This window comes from Carcharhinus amblyrhynchos, chromosome 8 (genome assembly GCF_965287045.1).
Source record: "Carcharhinus amblyrhynchos chromosome 8, sCarAmb.v2.hapA, whole genome shotgun sequence".
Lineage (NCBI taxonomy): Eukaryota > Metazoa > Chordata > Chondrichthyes > Carcharhiniformes > Carcharhinidae > Carcharhinus > Carcharhinus amblyrhynchos.
The window spans coordinates 109,832,570-109,849,176 of record NC_137331.1 but is presented as its reverse complement, the minus strand read 5'-3'; the positions used below and the strand labels follow the sequence as shown (position 1 = coordinate 109,849,176).

Sequence of the window (16,607 nt, the reverse complement as noted above, 5' to 3'; positions counted from 1 at the left end):
CTGTGTTCATGTTGGCTGTCTGGAAGAGTAACTCAATGCCCACTTCTGTTGTCTTCCAACCTTTTTTTTTGTTCAAATAATTACGCAATTCCTTTTTGAAAGCCATGATTGAACCTGTGGCTGATAAATGGCATCACTGAGCATAAGACACCTTTGTACCTCATCTGAGATGGAATGTGTTTTTTTATTCCAATTCAATCAAATCCAGTCCAAATAAGAGTCTCAACAAGTTGAGACATTCCTGATCCAAGCTGACAAGTCAGGACCCTCCCCTCCTGTCTTGGGCTTGATCTACATGATCCAAGCTGATTGGAGGAGGCATAGCTCCTCCTCCAAGGCTCAATCTCATTTGCATCTTAGCCAAAAGGCTGAGAAACCACTTTTAAAAGTTGCTTCAAATAAAGCTAAAATGTAACCTAATGACTTCAACCAAGTACAGCATGTCGACAATGCACTTGATCTTAGCCAAAAGGAATGTGTTGTGACTCTGCAGTTTAATGTTATTGCAAGTATCAGCTCTTTCTAATCTTCATTTTGAACAAATTAAGCTCTAAGAAACTGTTCACGGCTTTTAGGATCACGACATGTTGCAAATGCCCAGTGCACCGACACACAGATCTTTCTATTTACTGACACTTATGATGAGCTTTGGCCAGAATATTCCCGTTCCGCCCACCACAGGAATCATAGTGGGCAAGGGACGGAACATGGAAAGGTCCATTGACCTCAAATGGGACTTTTCAGTTTCAGGGCAAACTTGCCCTTTTTGTTTGTTCGTAAGTTACACAATTGTAAAGTGATCTGTTGTTTAAACGAGTTATACTTACGATTGTGTTAGTAAATGCTGGTTATATACTTTACATTCATTTTGGCAATGGTAAAGATAAGGGCCAGAATTGTAAGCATCCCCCACTCCAGATGGCACAGTATGGACAGCATTGCCCCTGGGATATTGCCCACCCCAACACTCCCTCAATGTCAACATAATGAAGGAGATTGCCATCGACTTCAGGAAGCGCAGTGGAAAACACGTCCCTGCCTATTACGATGGGGACAAAGTAGAAATGGTCGACAGCTTCAAGTTTTTAGGCATCCAGTTCACCAACTAACTGTCCTGGTCCCCCCATGCCAACACCATAGTTAAGAAAGCCCACCAACGCATCTACTTTCTCAGAAGACCAAGGAAATCTGGCATGTTCGCTGCAAGTCTCACCAACTTTTACAGATGCACCATAGAAAGGGTTGGAAAAGGGCAAGTAGGCTACTCTCGATCATCAGTAAATTCATGGAAGGGTTGGCCAATAATGCAGCTGCTCAGTAATAACCTGCTGACTTGGGTTTGGGTTCCACTCGGGTCATTCAGCCCCTGACCTTGCAATAAAAGAGTTGAACTCCAGAGATGAGGTGAGAATCACTGCCCTTGACATAACGGCACTATTTTACTATTATGGAGCCCTTCACCATCTGTTGGAGTCATACCTGATACAAAGGAAAATGGTTGTGGTGGTTGGAGGTCAATCACCTCGGCTCCAGGACATCACTGCAGGAGTCACTCAGGGAGTGTCCTCGGCTTAGCCATGGCTTCATCAGTGACCTGCCTGCCATCATAAGGTCAGAAGTGGGGATGCTTGCTGATGATTGCACAATGTTTAGCACCATTCACGACTGCTTAGGAACAAAAGCAGTCCATGTTCAAAAGCAGCCAGACCTGGACAATATCCAGGCTTTGTCTGGCAAGTGGCAAATGATATTTGTGCCATAAAAGTTCCAGGCAATGACCATCCCCAACAAGAGAGAATGTAACCATCATTCCCTGACATTCAATGGCCTCACGATCGCCAAAATGTGCCCCACGCCATCACCTGCAACACTCTGGGAATCATCGGTGACCAGAACTTTAACTGGACAAGCCAACTGTGGCGCCAAAATAGAAACAGCTTCTCTTCATCCTCATCAAGCATAAAATAAAACATAGGTTCGACAATCTGGCCATCATTGTTAGGGGTGACAATGGGGGCGACCCCCATATAGGGAAGTCTGTGACTACAGCTGAAACCAGGTTGATGGATAGAGACAGTGCCTCTCAACCAGTTGACCCTGCTAGCACGTCCCCTCGCCCCCCCCCCCACCACCTTCAACCCAATCCACTTCTGGGAAAATGATCCTGAGTCAAAGTGGGACCAGGAAACCAGCTCACAGGCCAGTGGCACACAATGATGAGACAACCTCGTTCAGCACTAAGTCTTCAGCCTAAGTTGCCTCATCTCTTGTCATGTACATTGGTTGGAAAGAATCAGTTGATGATAAAAGTTGTACCTGTTCTGCAGATCACAGAATGAAGACATTGCCTTCCACTTTGACGGTAGCGGCTATTCAGTCGTCGAGAAGATGCTACGCTCCACGACGACCCAATTAGTGATGCACTTCAGCACATTCTCACCAAATGGCCTACTGCTCTACCTTACTTCAAACGGCACCGTAAGATCATGCAGTTCAGACTACTGTCTCAGCTGTTTCTGTATTGAGAAAACTGAAATCTTATTTGAAACTAGTTCTATTTCTTCCTGTGTTGAGATATTGCATGTTCCTTAATAAACCTTCCTCAGACTTGTACTTGGTTACATTATTCTTGAGATACAAGCTAAAAGCAGTTCTTGTACAACTTAGCAGTCACTGGTTCATTGCTGTTTCCCTCCACTCTTTCATCTTCCGTCTTTCCACTGGTGTGAGTTGCTTTCTTGCCATTGTTCCAGGATGAAGCCCATGTAAAGCCATTATAATTAGTCATTTGATCCTCCAGAACTTGAGTATTGCTGAAAAATGACACATCTTGTCAAAGCTTTCCATCTTGCATTCATCAGGACAGTCGCAAGAATGCCAATGTCAGAGGAAACTAACTGGTAGGCAAGTGGACTCAATGGCAATGCCTCTACCAATCAAATTCCACTTGCCAACCAATCAGCACTCTCTTCTCAGACAACATAAAGTTGTTTTTTCTGACATTGGCATTCTTGTGACCGTCCTGATGAGTACAAGATGAAAAGCTTCGACAAAATGTCTTTCTCAGCAAAATTAAAGCAGGGTTGTCCAGTGCCTGTTTGTCTTTGAGTATGAGTGTACCAGTGAGAGGTGGGACTGGCATTCTCTGACACCAGAGGTCTAATATGCTCCATTTGCCAGTTCCCAGGCTGCTGAAAAGGAGCAGGTACAAAGGAAGATAAAAGCGCATGCTTGTTGTTCATGGACTATCTTGTGGGATGTATTTAACAAATCATTAGTACTGTGATGCTGTGCTCCTTTTAATCATGATTACTGTAACACTGTGATGGCCAAGTGAGGCCAATTCAGTTTGGATTCCCTTTACCAAGCCTTCCCGCACTGTGGACAGTTTTTCCAGACCTGCCAGCAGTGGGCATCCTTGTAGACAGGACGGGAAAATTTAGAGAGAGCAACCAAAAGTCAATTTAACTGCTGTCTAAATTTTCCCATCCCTTCTGCAATGATGTTCACTGCGGATGGGTCTGGAAAGTTCCACCCTGTGTAACTCCTGCCTCACTGCCAAACATCAAAAGGACAACACTTGCAAATAGAACCCGACTGTGGACCTCCTGCTTAGGGACTGTGTTTGTTTGATGGGACAATTCAGTTTCTGATCAGCAGGGGGAGTGAGGGAGCAGCATTGGGTCTCACTTATGATAAATTGTTCTGCAGACTGGGTGGTCACGGTGGCACAGTGGTTAGCACTGCTGCCTCATAGTTCCACGGGACCTGGGTTCGATTCTGGGCTGCATCACTGTCTGTGTGGAGTCTGCACATTCTCCCTGTGTTGGTTGGGTTTCCTCCAGGCGCTCTGATTTCCTCCCACAGTCTGAAAGATGTGCTGGTTAGGCACATTAGTCATGCTAAATTCTCACTCAGTGTACCTGAATAGGCGCTGGAGTGGGGCAACTGGGGGATTTTCACAGTAACTTCATTGCAGTGTTAATGTCAGTCGACTTGTGACACTAACAAATAAACTTTACATTTTCACATCTCTCCTAATCAATAAAGCGAAAAGTGAGTCGCAGAATGTAGTGTCCAAAATGGGATGGGTTGATAAGTTTGCCAGTGACACAAAGGCTGGAGGTGTTGTAGATAGTTTGGAGGGATGTCAGAAATTGCAACGAGACATAGATAGCATGCAAGACTGGGCGGAGAAGTGGCAGATAGACTTCAACCCAGACATGTGTATGGTGGTTCATTTTGGCAGGTGAAGTGGGATGACGGAATAGCATATTAAGGGTAAGACTCTTGGCAGTGTGGAAGCTCAAAAGGTTCTAGGGGTCCGGGTTCATAGGACGCTCAAATCAGCTTTGCAGGTAGAGGATGTGATTAGGAAGGCTTATGGTGTACTGGCCTTCATCAATCGAGGAATTGAGTTTAGGAGTCGGGAGATAATGCTGCAGCTATACAGGACCCTTGTCAGACCCCACTTGGAGTACTGTGCTCAGTTTTGATAACCTCATTACAGGAAGGATATGGAAGCCATAGAAAGGGTGCAGAGGAGATTTACAAGGATGTTGCCTGGATTGGGTGGCGTGCCTTATGAGGATAGGTTGAGAGAGCTCAGTCTTTTCTCCTTGGAGAGACGAAGGATGAGGGGTGACCTGATAAAGGTGTATAAGATGTTGAGAGGTATTGATTGAGTGGATTCTCAGAGGCTTTTTCCCAGGGCTGAAACGACTGCCACAAGAGGACACAGGTTTAAGGTGCTGGGGAGTAGGTACAGAGGAGATGTCAGGGGTAAGTTTTTCACTCGGAGGGTGGTAGGTGCGTGGAATCGGCTGCCGGCAGTGGTGGTGGAGGCAGATTCAATAGGGTCTTTTAAGAGACTTTTGGACAAGTATATGGGACTTAGTAAGATAGACGCTTATAGGTAGGCCAAGTAGGTAGGGATATGTTCGGCGCAACTTGTGGGCTGAAGGACCTGTTTGTGCCGTAGTTTTTCTGTGTTCTATGTTCAAAACATGAGTTAACGTTGTTGAGGCAGATTTAAGTAATCATTCAAGTCTTTGAGAAATATTCACACTTACAAGCCCACCTTTAAATCCCTGTTTTTTAACTTTCACCAGAGAGATTTCTTAGCCGTAGAACTGGCAGATGGAAAGGTCCGAGTAACCTTTGACCTTGGGTCTGGAGTTTTAACCCTGATGTCTGAGAAACGATATAACAATGGAACGTGGTTTAAAATTGCATTTCAACGCAACCGGAAGCTAAGTAAGAAAACCAATTTCTAAATCAATCATCAAGTCGCAGACCCAGTGAGACCACCATCTTGCCTCTTCATGGGAGGACTCACCGCAAGTTCAGGCACTTGACAAGTCAGCAGTGGGCCTTCCCCCAGGACCCTGCCCGCTGACAGAGGCGAGCCAATCTGAGGCCGGCCGCACTTTCGTACTCAGCAGCGCCACCAGGGTGGCGACGACTGCAGCCGATTCCTCAACCACCCCAGACTGGGGATAGAGGAGGAACCCAGGCACAGGCTGAGCGACATCAGGATAGGGGGGACAAGGGGGTTTGGCAGCACGAGCAGAGAGAGGGCCTAAGTGGGAACAACCCTTCCAGGTCTGCCAATCAGGCATTGAGTCTTTGAATGAGGGGCCGTTCACCCCGCCTCACATGCAAACCATTGGGCGGCACAGTGGCGCATAGTTAGCACTGCTGCCTCACAGCACCAGAGACCCGGGTTCAATTCCTGGCTTGGGTCAGTGTCTGTGCAAAGCCTGCATGTTCTTCCCGCATCTTTGTGTGTTTTCTCCGGGTGTTCTGGTTTCCTCCCACAATCTGAAAGATGTGCTGGTTAGGTGCATTGGCCATGCTGAATTCTCCCTCAGTGTACCCAATTAGGCACCGGAGTGTGGTAACTGGGAGATTTTCACAGTAACTTCATTGCAGTATTAATGTAAGCCTACTTGTGACACTAATATAAAAAAACTTTGTAATTGTCTAAGGGCCTTACCAGTTGAACACAGTCCGTGTAAGACGTAATAAGCACATTTTCTAACAGGGAGCGCTACCCAGTAAGGCACAGGTGGGGTGAAGGATAACATCTCTACCATGTAGATCCGAGAGCCGGGAATGTTGCTGCTCAGTATTACATCAGCAGGATCAGTGTAGCTCAGCTGCTGTATTGAATATTCACAGGCGTTCTGGCTGTAATGGACCCATTCAATTCAACTGATCGAGAGACCAAGCAAGGAGTGTCACCCGGAACAGCTTCCGATCTCAATCGTGGGCACAAAGATCCAATATACATCGGGGGATTGCCACGCTCCACGAGCTACAGGTACCTTAATGTACTCCTGGGCAGAGATTGAGCAAGTCTATACTCGGTGCAGTCTGGCTGGATATGACCAGAGATAGGAACATAAGCTGCCACTGTTACAGCCAGCTTTGATCCCAAATGATACATTCTATCTAGCTATCTTGCACTAATTTTGTACAATGCAAGTTCATTCCAATTTCTATTTTCGTACACTGCTGAGTGTAACGCTGAGATTATGGTGGATCTACTCTAAATCAATAAAGTTTTGGACCTTCTAAATTTAATTCAGGGATTATACTGTACAGAAGCCTATGGGGTGGAGAATGTGTACCATTCTGAATTCGCTTTCCAAGTCTTCCACAGAATCGTAGAATCCCTACAGTGCAAAAGGAGGTTATTTGGCCCATCAAGTCTGCACTGACCACAATCCCACCCTGGCCATATCTCCATGCATTTACCCTCCTAGTCCCTCTGACACTAAAGGGCAGTGTAGCTTGGCCAATCCACCTAACCCGCACATCTTCGGACTGTGGGAGGAAACCGGAGCGCCCGGAGGAAACCCACACAGAAATGGGGAGAATGTGCAAACTCCACAAAGACAGTGACCCAAACCGGGAATTGAATCCAGGTCCCTGGCGCTGTGAGACAGCAATGCTAACCACGGTGCCACCTCAGAGGATGTCAGTTAGGAGAAGCTGATCGGAAAGTTAAGCTCAAATCTACCTTTCAGACACTGCCGAACCTTGCTAAATAAAGTCTAGTGCGCCATCATCATTTTGACCTGAAGGCCGTTTCACCCCGTTTGTATTTCAGGGAAGCTGAACTACCTCTTCGGAACAGCTGTTAATAGAAGCTGTTGCGCTGGTTGTGAGGCTGGGTGGAGTCTTGTGCTCTCAGTGTTGGCGAATTGGGACGCAGGCGGGACGTGTACTTAGCTGACTGCTGCCTTTCTGCCTCCGCCCAAATTAACTTCTAGTGGGAAGGCAAGCGAGACCCTTAGATGATCACTCAAGGGCCTCAGCTCATCATCACTGGCATTAACCTGGCTGCAGGCAAGATTGTGGCCCTGGGTCACACACCACAGGTAAAACTGTGCTGTTTGTCAACCAGGGGTGGGGTGAATCCCTCGCATAAAGGTACCCAAGTGCAGAGAGGAGGGGGCATAGTGGCGGGGGGGGGGGGATTAGTTGCTGCTGAGAGCTGGCTACGGGCTATCGAACCCCACTCCCCTCACCGCATCCCCTACCTTTGACCCCCCCCACCCCCCCCCCCCCCCCCACCAAAATGTGAACCACCCACTCCCCACTGCTATACACATTACGTATCTGTGGCCTGGCTAGCTCTGAAACCCTGGGCTGGCACCCCCCGGTGCCTGTCCTCCCGGCAGCTACCCACGGCCTCCTCACTGGTACAGCTGAGCGCAAGAGCTGCCTCTCTGATTGGCCGACAGCTCCTGGGGGAGGACATAGGTTTAAGGTGAGAAGGGAGAGATGCAAAAGGTCCCAGAGGGGCAGTGTTTTCACACGGAGGGTGGCGAGCGTCTGGAACGATTTGCCAGAGGTAGGAGACAGGTACAATTTTGTTTTTCAAGAAAGCATTTAGACAGCCACATGGGTAAGATGGATATCAAGAGATACGGGCCCAACGCGGGCAACTGGGACTAGCTTCGTGGTTTAAAAAAAAGAGGCGGCATGGACAAGTTGGGCCGAAGGGCCTCTTTCCATGCTGTAAACCTCTATGATTCTATGACCTCCGCTCCCAGGGTCTTGATTCCAGGGGAAGGCACATTGGTGGTCTCAGAATTGCCTGATTGGAGTGTGGTTAGGCCGGCCTTTCCAAAAAGAGGCAGCCCCCCCACCAGCTGCTTCTCTCTCTCTCATCTTTTCCTCATTCATCCTTCTCTTGCCTTTGTATTTGGCTGCACGGTTGAAAACCTCAGAGTAAGTTAGACTCTCGGTGCATCGGTCAGATTGTTCTCACTGTAGTTTTTTACCTACAGTTGGTGTCTGATTTTTGCAGGAAGGAGGTTCTCAGCAAATCGTTCGTAGGCTGCTTGAAGAAAGTCGAGATTTCCCGATCCACCTTTGACCTGCTGAGGAATTCTTTGGGTGTGAAGAAAGGGTGCTTGCTCGAGGTAAATAGGAGTGAAATAAAGAAGACCGAAGACTTATTCCCCTTTATAATAAGAGAAAAGTTTGAAATAAAACCCAAAAATGCTGTGTATGCACAACACCTTCATCAGAATTGGTAAAAACTCCCATCAAAACGGGAGACTCTTTAAGTTAATCAGATCACTTTATGGGGGGGGGCGGGCTTTACCACCCAACCCATCACTGCGGTGGTAGGTGGGTCAGCCATTAGCCGGTGGCAGAATCTTCTGGTCCTGCCATTGTCGACAGGGTTTCCCGTTGAATGCGCCCCTCGCAGCCATGAAACCGTGACCGGGATTTTCTGGCAGAACCGGAAGATCCCGCCGGCGTGTACAGCCAGAAAGTTCCGGCCTCTAGGATGCAAGAGTGCTGGGGAAGGAAAAGAGTCACAATTCCTTATTACAGTCAGAGAGCAACACCTAACGCGTTCATAGATTTAGGCCCTTCACTTGGTTCCAACATTTTCCATTGATTCATTGTCAATAACTATGTAAATCCAGTATCTTTATAGAGTCATAGAGGTTTACAGCATGGAAACAGGCCCTCCAGCCCAACCTGTCCATGCTGCCCTGTTTTTAAAGCCACAAAGCTAGCCCCAGTTGGCCCATATCTCTCTATACCCATCTTACCCATACAACTGTCTAAATGCTTTTTTAAAAGACAAAATTGTACCTGCCTCCCCTACAGCCTCTGGCAGCTTATTCCAGATATTCACCACCCTCTGTGTGAAAAAATTGCCCCTCTGGACCTTTTTGTATCTCTCCCCTCTCACCTTAAACTTACGCCCTCTAGTCTTAGACTATCTTTGGAAAAATATATTGACTATCTAGCTGATCTATGCCCCTCATTATTTTATAGACCTCTATAAGATCACCCCTCAGCCTTCTACAGTCTATCCAGCCTCTCCTCATAACTCAAACCATCAAGTCCGGGTAGTATCCTAATAAGTCTTTTCTGCACTTTTTCTAGTTAAATAATATCCTTGGACCTAGAATGGTGGCCAACTCTTAGCAGCAACGAACACCCCTCGCAACCATGCCCTCCTTCACATGGCAGCCTCTTTTCTCATCACATTTCTCCAAGTCTGCCCGGTTCTTGATAGATAATCCTTCGTCTCATCTGCAAGTTGCTCATTTGCTTGTTGCACCAGTTTGAGATGGTGACCAAAGGTTTATTTTAACTCATTCCCTGACTCCCTTGTCTAACAAGTGATCTTCAAATCTGCTCTTTGTGTCGCCTAGGCGTTTGCATTCTACAGGAATCGTACAGCGTGATAGTCGATGAGAATCCTTGCCCCACTCTCCATTACATTTACATGAGGGTTTACGTAGCTTCTTAATGCAGTTATGAGCTGTTGTGCCTTATTATTAGGTCTGCTGCTCCTCTGGGAAGTCCATCCTTATGTGTTATTCAGAGCAACAAGGTGGACAAGTGACTTCACAAAAAGCTGAAGTAACTTCTGCATAAGACTGTATGAATGTAGGAGCAGAAGTAGGTCATTCAGCCCATCCTGTCTGCTTTGCCATTCAATGAGATCAAAACTGACCTGATATGATAATGCTCAACTCCACTTTCTCGCCTTATCCCCATAACCCTCAATTCCGTTACTGATTAAAAATCTATCCATCTCAGCTTTGAATATACCTCTGCCACAGATTCACTACCCTCTGAGAGAAGAAATTCCTCCTCATCTCTCCTAAATGGGCAATCCCTTGCTCTGAGATTATGTCCCCTGGTCCTAGACTCTCTCAAAAGAGAAAACAACCTCTCAGCATCTACCCTGCCAAGCCCATTAAGAATCCTATATGTCTCAATAAGGTCGCCTCCCATTCTCCAAATTCCAACCTATTCAGCCTCTCTTCATAAGAAAAGCCCTCCATAACCAGGATCAATGTAGTGAACCTTCTCTGGACTGTCTCCAATGTCCGTATATCTTTGGACGGTTCTGGTCACCCTATTATAAAAAGGATATTAGTAAACAAGAAAGAGTGCGGAAAAGATTTACTAGGATGCTACCGGGACTTGATGGTTTGACTTATAAGGAGAGGCTGAATAGACTAGCACTTTTTTCTCTGGAGCACAGGAGGCTGAGGGGTGATCTTATAGAGGTCTATAAAATAATGAGGGGCACAGATCAGCTAAATAGTCAATATCTTTGCCCAAAGGCAGGGGAATCTAAAACTAGAGGGCACAGGTTTAAGATGAGAAGAGAGAGATACAAAAGTGTCCAAAGGGCAGTTTTTTCACACAGAGAATGGTGAGTGTCTGGAACATGCTGCCAGAGGTAGTGGTAGAGGTACGTACAATTTTGTCTTTTAAAAAGCTTTTAGACAGTTGCATGGGTAAGATGACTATGGAGGGATATGGGCCAAATGCGGGCAATTGGGACTAGCTTAGTGGTTAAAAAAATGAGATGGCATGGACAAGTTGGGCCGAAGGGCCTGTTTCCATGCTGGAAACCTCTATGACTCTAGCTTTCCTTAGATAAGCAAACCAAAACTGTTCAGGCTATTCCAGGTATGGTAAAACATGTGCCTTATATATTTTTAGCAAGACTTCCTGTTTTAATACTGTGTTTCCCTTGAAATAAAGGCCAACATTCCATTTGCCTTCCCTATTGCCTGCTGAACTTGCATGTGAGCTTTTTGTGATTTATGTATGGGGACCTTCAAATCATGTCCTAGCTGCTGGAACGTGGATCTCTGTCTTTTACTTCCCACACTCATGACACGACCATTTATCCATTCAGCAACGATGGGTGATGCCAGATTTAGATGGAAACTCTCAGACTGGACTGCTTTTCATTTCATAGAATCCCACAGTGCAGAAGGAGGCCATTTGGCCCTGAACCAACCACAATCCCACCCAGGCCCTATTCCCATAACCCCATACATTTAACCTAGCTAGTCCCCCTGACACTAAGGGGCAATTTAGCACGGCCAATCCACCTAACCCACACATCTTTAGACTGTGGGAGGAAACCGGAGCATCTGGAGGAAACCTATGCAGACACGGGAAGAACATGCAAACTCCATACAGACAGTGACTCAATCTGGGAATCGAGCCCGGGTCGCTGGTTCTAACCCGTTGGTTAGCAGATGCTAACCACTGTGCCACCGTTCCACCCTTGACTATTAACAAGGCGAGGTTCATTGATTTTTATTCCCTGACTATGTTAAATCAGAGATTTAAGTTGCAAATGGAAATGTTTCACATAAAATTAATTTCTTTTTCAACAGCCTATCCGACGTGTGACGATTTTAAACAACGGCTACGTTCAGTTACGGCCAAAAATCCTACCAGTGGAAGCCAGGTTAATGGCGACTTTTGCCACCAAGAATGACACTGGGATCATTTTAGCTGGCTTTGGCAAATCAGCAAGGAGCCGTAATCGCCGGCAGACAAAAATGGTGAGTCAAGTGGTGTCCAGTGTTAGGCAAAAAGAATCAAGGGGGGAAATCGAAATGAATTTTTTTTTGAAGGAAGCAAGTTGTTATGATTGGGAATTCTCTATCTGAAAAGGTGGTGAGAGCAGTAATTTTCAAAAGAGGATTGGGTAAAAGGGATAAAGGGCAGAGATAAAAACTTGAAGGCATCTGCAGACCAATGGGGAAAGAGCAGTAGGTGTAATGGGCTGATTCTTCCAAAGAGCTGACACATGAACAATGGGCTGAATGGACTTAGGAGAACAAAACATAAAAACATTTCAGAGGCACATTGATTCTGTAATGACTTCAATCAGGCCATTGAGGTTGGCCTAATTGGAATATGAACTCTCTGATTAAGGAGTCAATTGATGAGCTAATCAGGGAGTCTTTTCCTTGTATTTAACCGGGAGTGACAGCCCCTCTGGGACTGCTGACTGATAGCACTTGGTTTGCTGTTGTTGGAATTGTAAATAAAAGGATTTTTGGTGAAGGGACTTCTACATCCAAAGACTTAATACAGATTTGCTACCAGTGAGCAAGAAGGCACGTATAAAATGAGAGTTTTACCGCATCCTCAATCACCTTTCCCACAAAACAAAAGGTCTTAAAATGAAGGAACTGGCTTCAGTTTATAAAAAGCTTCACGAAAGTCTATGAGGAACATTTGAAAGCATTTTGCCTACAATCAATGGATGGAAAATCCAGGCCGTTAATTCTGTCTTTCTCTCTCCACAGATGCTGCCAGACCTGCTGAGCTTTTCCGACACTTTCTGTCTTTATTTTAGCTTCCAGTATCCGCAGCACTTTTCTTTGATGTGGATCTCATTGTGGTCTAAATAGGTGTTTTTTCTGAGATTGACAAGCTTAATGCTTGAGATGGGCAAATGTTCTATATAGTATTTGAATTCCAACATCTGTTAAGATGCAGAAATACTTAGGTGATGTTTGGACTGTAGCGTATCTCAGTATCAAGGCCGCTGGCAAATAAAGGCTGGTTTTCTACAAATTCTACATGTGGAGCTTTCAGCCTTGATTCCGATTAGTTGAGGTGTCAGCTCACATGGGACACAATGGTTTTTTTTTTAATGGTACGAGCTTTTATTCCATCCTTTTGAACAAACACCTGGCAAGTTCTGCCAGCCACATTTTTCTGATATTACAGAATACACATTTAATTTACTGACTGAAAATTTTGTGCCTTATTTCTTTTTTTTGGATGTGTTAATATATTTAAAACAAATTGTCAACTAGAATATTCAGTGGTAACTTCTAGTTATATATTTTTCTCTCCTCCCATCAGGGTGGCGTAGTGTTTAGCACTGCTGCCTCACAGCGCCAAGGAGCCGGGTTCGATTCCCAGCTTGGGTCACTGTCTGTATGGAGTTTGCATGTTCTCCCCATGTCTGCGTGGGTTTCTTCCCACAATCCAAAGATGTGCAAGTTGCGTTGATTAGCCATGCTAAATTGACCCTAGTGTCAAGGTGATGAGTAGCATAAATACATAGATTACAGGGATAGGGCCTGGGTGGGATTGTTGTCAGTGCAGACTTCTTCTGTACTATAGGGATTCTATGATTCTATTCGCTAATTTATTCTTCCTTTCTTCTGTTTCCCATTTCTTGGGCTGGGATTTCCCGGGGGGTTTTCCCACGATGGATGTGGCGAGCCATTGGCCGTCGATGGGATTTTCCAGTCCCGCCAAAGTCTACGCGCTTTTGCATGGCTCGCCTGCCTCGCCCACTGGGGAACCCGCTGCTGGACAGGAGGGGGCTGATTGCGATGGGACTGGAAGACCTGGCCCGTGAGAAGGGCTGGAGAATCCTGTTGCTTGTGTTTATCTTTTTCTTTTTGCGGCCCAGGAACTGAGCTTCCCCTGCGTTCATTGAGGAATACAGCAGTGAAATTAAGTAGCTTTTAATGGAGCACTTTCACTGTTGCACTGAATGCTGGGACAGTTCCACTTCCATTGCATGGTTTGTGTCACTTTCGAAAGACAGAATCACAATGCAAACCAAGAATTACCATTGTAGTTCTTAAACACTAGGTAGCAATGCTGAGACAGAATAATCTCACAGAAGACTTGGCAATAGACAATGTAGTGTTACAGTCATAGCTAGGGTGTAGAGAAAGATCAACTTAATACAAGGTAAGTCCATTCAAAAGCCTAACGGCAGTAGGAAAGAAGCTGTTCTTGAGTCGGTTGGTATGTGACGTCAGATTTTTGCAAATTTTTCCTGACAGAAGAAAGTGGAAGAGAGAATGTCTGAGGTGCGTGGGGTCCTTGATTATGCTGGCTGCTTTTCCAAGGCAGCGAGAAATGTAGACAGTATCAATAGGTTGGAGGTTGGTTTGAGTGATGGGCTGGGTTTGTTCACAATCCTCTATAGTTTCTTAAGGTCTTGGTCAGAGCAGGAGCCAAACCAAGCTGTGATACAACCAGCGCGTATGTGGGGATTGTAATGATTTCCTCTTCCATATCTTGCAGCCGTTCTTAGCCATTATGATCATTGGTGGACGGGTGGAAGCTCATGTGAACACTGGGGATGGAGTCCACACCAGAAAAGTCATTGCCAAGGCCCCTTCCGGAACTTTCAGCGATGGGCAAGAACATTCTGTCATACTTACTAGAAACAAGAGGTGGGTGTTAGCCTGTCTAAAGCTGATCAAAATGGAGGGTTAAGACCATAAGACAGAGGAGCATTGTAAGAATGCCTACAATTAAGTTGATATAAACAAAATAATGGGTATTGATGACTGATCTAATTACTTTGTTTGAGTGAGAAAGCCACAATTATTTATAAAAACCGGTTAGTTGCATTACTTTAATCGATTCTGTTTTCATCAGTGCTGACCAGACAGAGAAAGATGTCTGCTAGACTATATATAAATACAACAGTTTAATGAGAATAACAGCAAAATACTGCGGATTTAGAATTTGAAACAAAAACAGAAAATGCTGGAAAATCGCAGCAGGTCTGACAGCATCTGTGGGAAGAGAATAGAGCCAATATTTCAAGTCTAAATGATCCTTCAACAGAGTGTAGAACATAGAACATAGAACACTACAGCACAAACAGGCCCTTCGGCCCACGAGTTGCGCCGATCACATCAACACCTATCTATAACCCCCAATCCCATAAAACCCCATATACTCATCCAGAAGTCTTTTAAAAGACCCCAGCGAGTTCGCCTCCACCACCACTGACGGCAGCCGATTCCATTCACTCACCATCCTCTGAGTGAAAAACTTACCCCTAACATCACTTCTGTACTTTCCTCCCCGCACCTTAAACCTGTGTCCTCTCGTAGCGACCATTTCAACCCGGGGAAATAGCCTCTGAGAATCCACCCTATCTATTCCTCTCAACATTTTATAAACCTCTATCAGGTCGCCTCTCAACCTTCGTCTCTCCAGGGAAAAGAGTCCCAGCTCCCTCAACCTAACTTCATAAGGCATGCCTCCCAGTCCAGGCAACATCCTTGTAAATCTCCTCTGTACCCTTTCAATAGCTTCTACGTCTTTCCTATAGTGAGGCGACCAGAACTGCGCACAGTACTCCAAATGAGGCCTGACAAGGGTCTTATAAAGTTGCAGCATTACCTCCCGACTCCTAAACTCAATCCCTCGATTAATGAAGGCCAGTACACCATACGCCTTCTTGACCACCTCTTCCACCTGCGAGGCCGATTTAAGAGTCCTGTGGACCCGGACCCCAAGGTCCTTCTGCTCTTCAACACTACTAAGACTCCTGCCCTTGATAGTGTACTCGTTCATCCCGTTGGTTCTGCCAAAATGGACGACTACGCATTTATCCGCGTTGAAGTCCATCTGCCACTTCTCCGCCCAGTCCTGCATCCTATTTATGTCCTGCTGCAACTTTTGACATCCTTCCAGACCATCCACAACACCACCGACCTTCGTGTCATCAGCGAACTTACTTACCCATCCCTCCACTTCCTCATCCAGGTCATTTATGAAAATGACAAACAGCAAGGGTCCTAGAACAGATCCCTGGGGCACTCCACTGGTGACTGACCTCCATTCAGAAAAAGACCCATCCACAACCACTCTCTGCCTTCTGCAGGCAAGCCAGTTCTGGATCCACAAGGCCAAAGGCCCTTGGATCCCATGCCCTCTCACCTTCTCAAGAAGTCTTGCATGGGGGACCTTATCAAACGCCTTGCTGAAGTCCATGTACACCACGTCCACGGCACTTCCTTCGTCAATGTGTTCAGTCACATTATCGAAGAACTCAACTAGGCTTGTAAGGCACGACCTGCCCTTGACAAATCCATGCTGACTATTCCTGATCATGTCAAACCTCTCCAAATGCTCGTAAATCTTGTCCCTCAGAAGCCTCTCCATCAGCTTACCAACCACTGAGGTCAGACTCACCGGTCGGTAATTTCCCGGGCTATCTCTGTTCCCTTTCTTGAAAATAGGGACTACATCCGCAATCCTCCAATCTTCCGGAACCTCTCCCGTCTCCATTGACGACGCAAAGATCATCGCCAGGGGCTCTGCAATCTCTTCCCTCGCCTCCCACAGTATCCTGGGGTACATCCCATCTGGTCCCGGCGACTTATCTATCTTGATAGAATTCAAAAGTTCTAACACATCCTCCACCTTAATATCCACAAACTCAATCTTTTCCATCTGCTGCAAATCCATAGCAAAATCTCCCAGATCAGCTTCCACCGTGAATACTGAGGCAAAGTACTCAT

The 16,607-nt window shown here is 46.0% G+C and overlaps 1 protein-coding gene across 1 annotated transcript in view; it reads left to right on the top strand.

The window, feature by feature from the left end:
• lama1 (laminin, alpha 1) overlaps positions 1–16,607 on the top strand; it is a 314,737-nt gene that overhangs the window by 263,322 nt on the left and 34,808 nt on the right. Inside the window, exons 49-54 of the mRNA XM_080194636.1 lie at positions 2,328–2,478; positions 5,112–5,256; positions 6,184–6,325; positions 8,324–8,438; positions 11,694–11,864; positions 14,368–14,519. Coding sequence (XP_080050762.1) covers positions 2,328–2,478; positions 5,112–5,256; positions 6,184–6,325; positions 8,324–8,438; positions 11,694–11,864; positions 14,368–14,519 — 876 coding nt within the window. The remainder of the gene's footprint in view (positions 1–2,327; positions 2,479–5,111; positions 5,257–6,183; positions 6,326–8,323; positions 8,439–11,693; positions 11,865–14,367; positions 14,520–16,607) is intronic.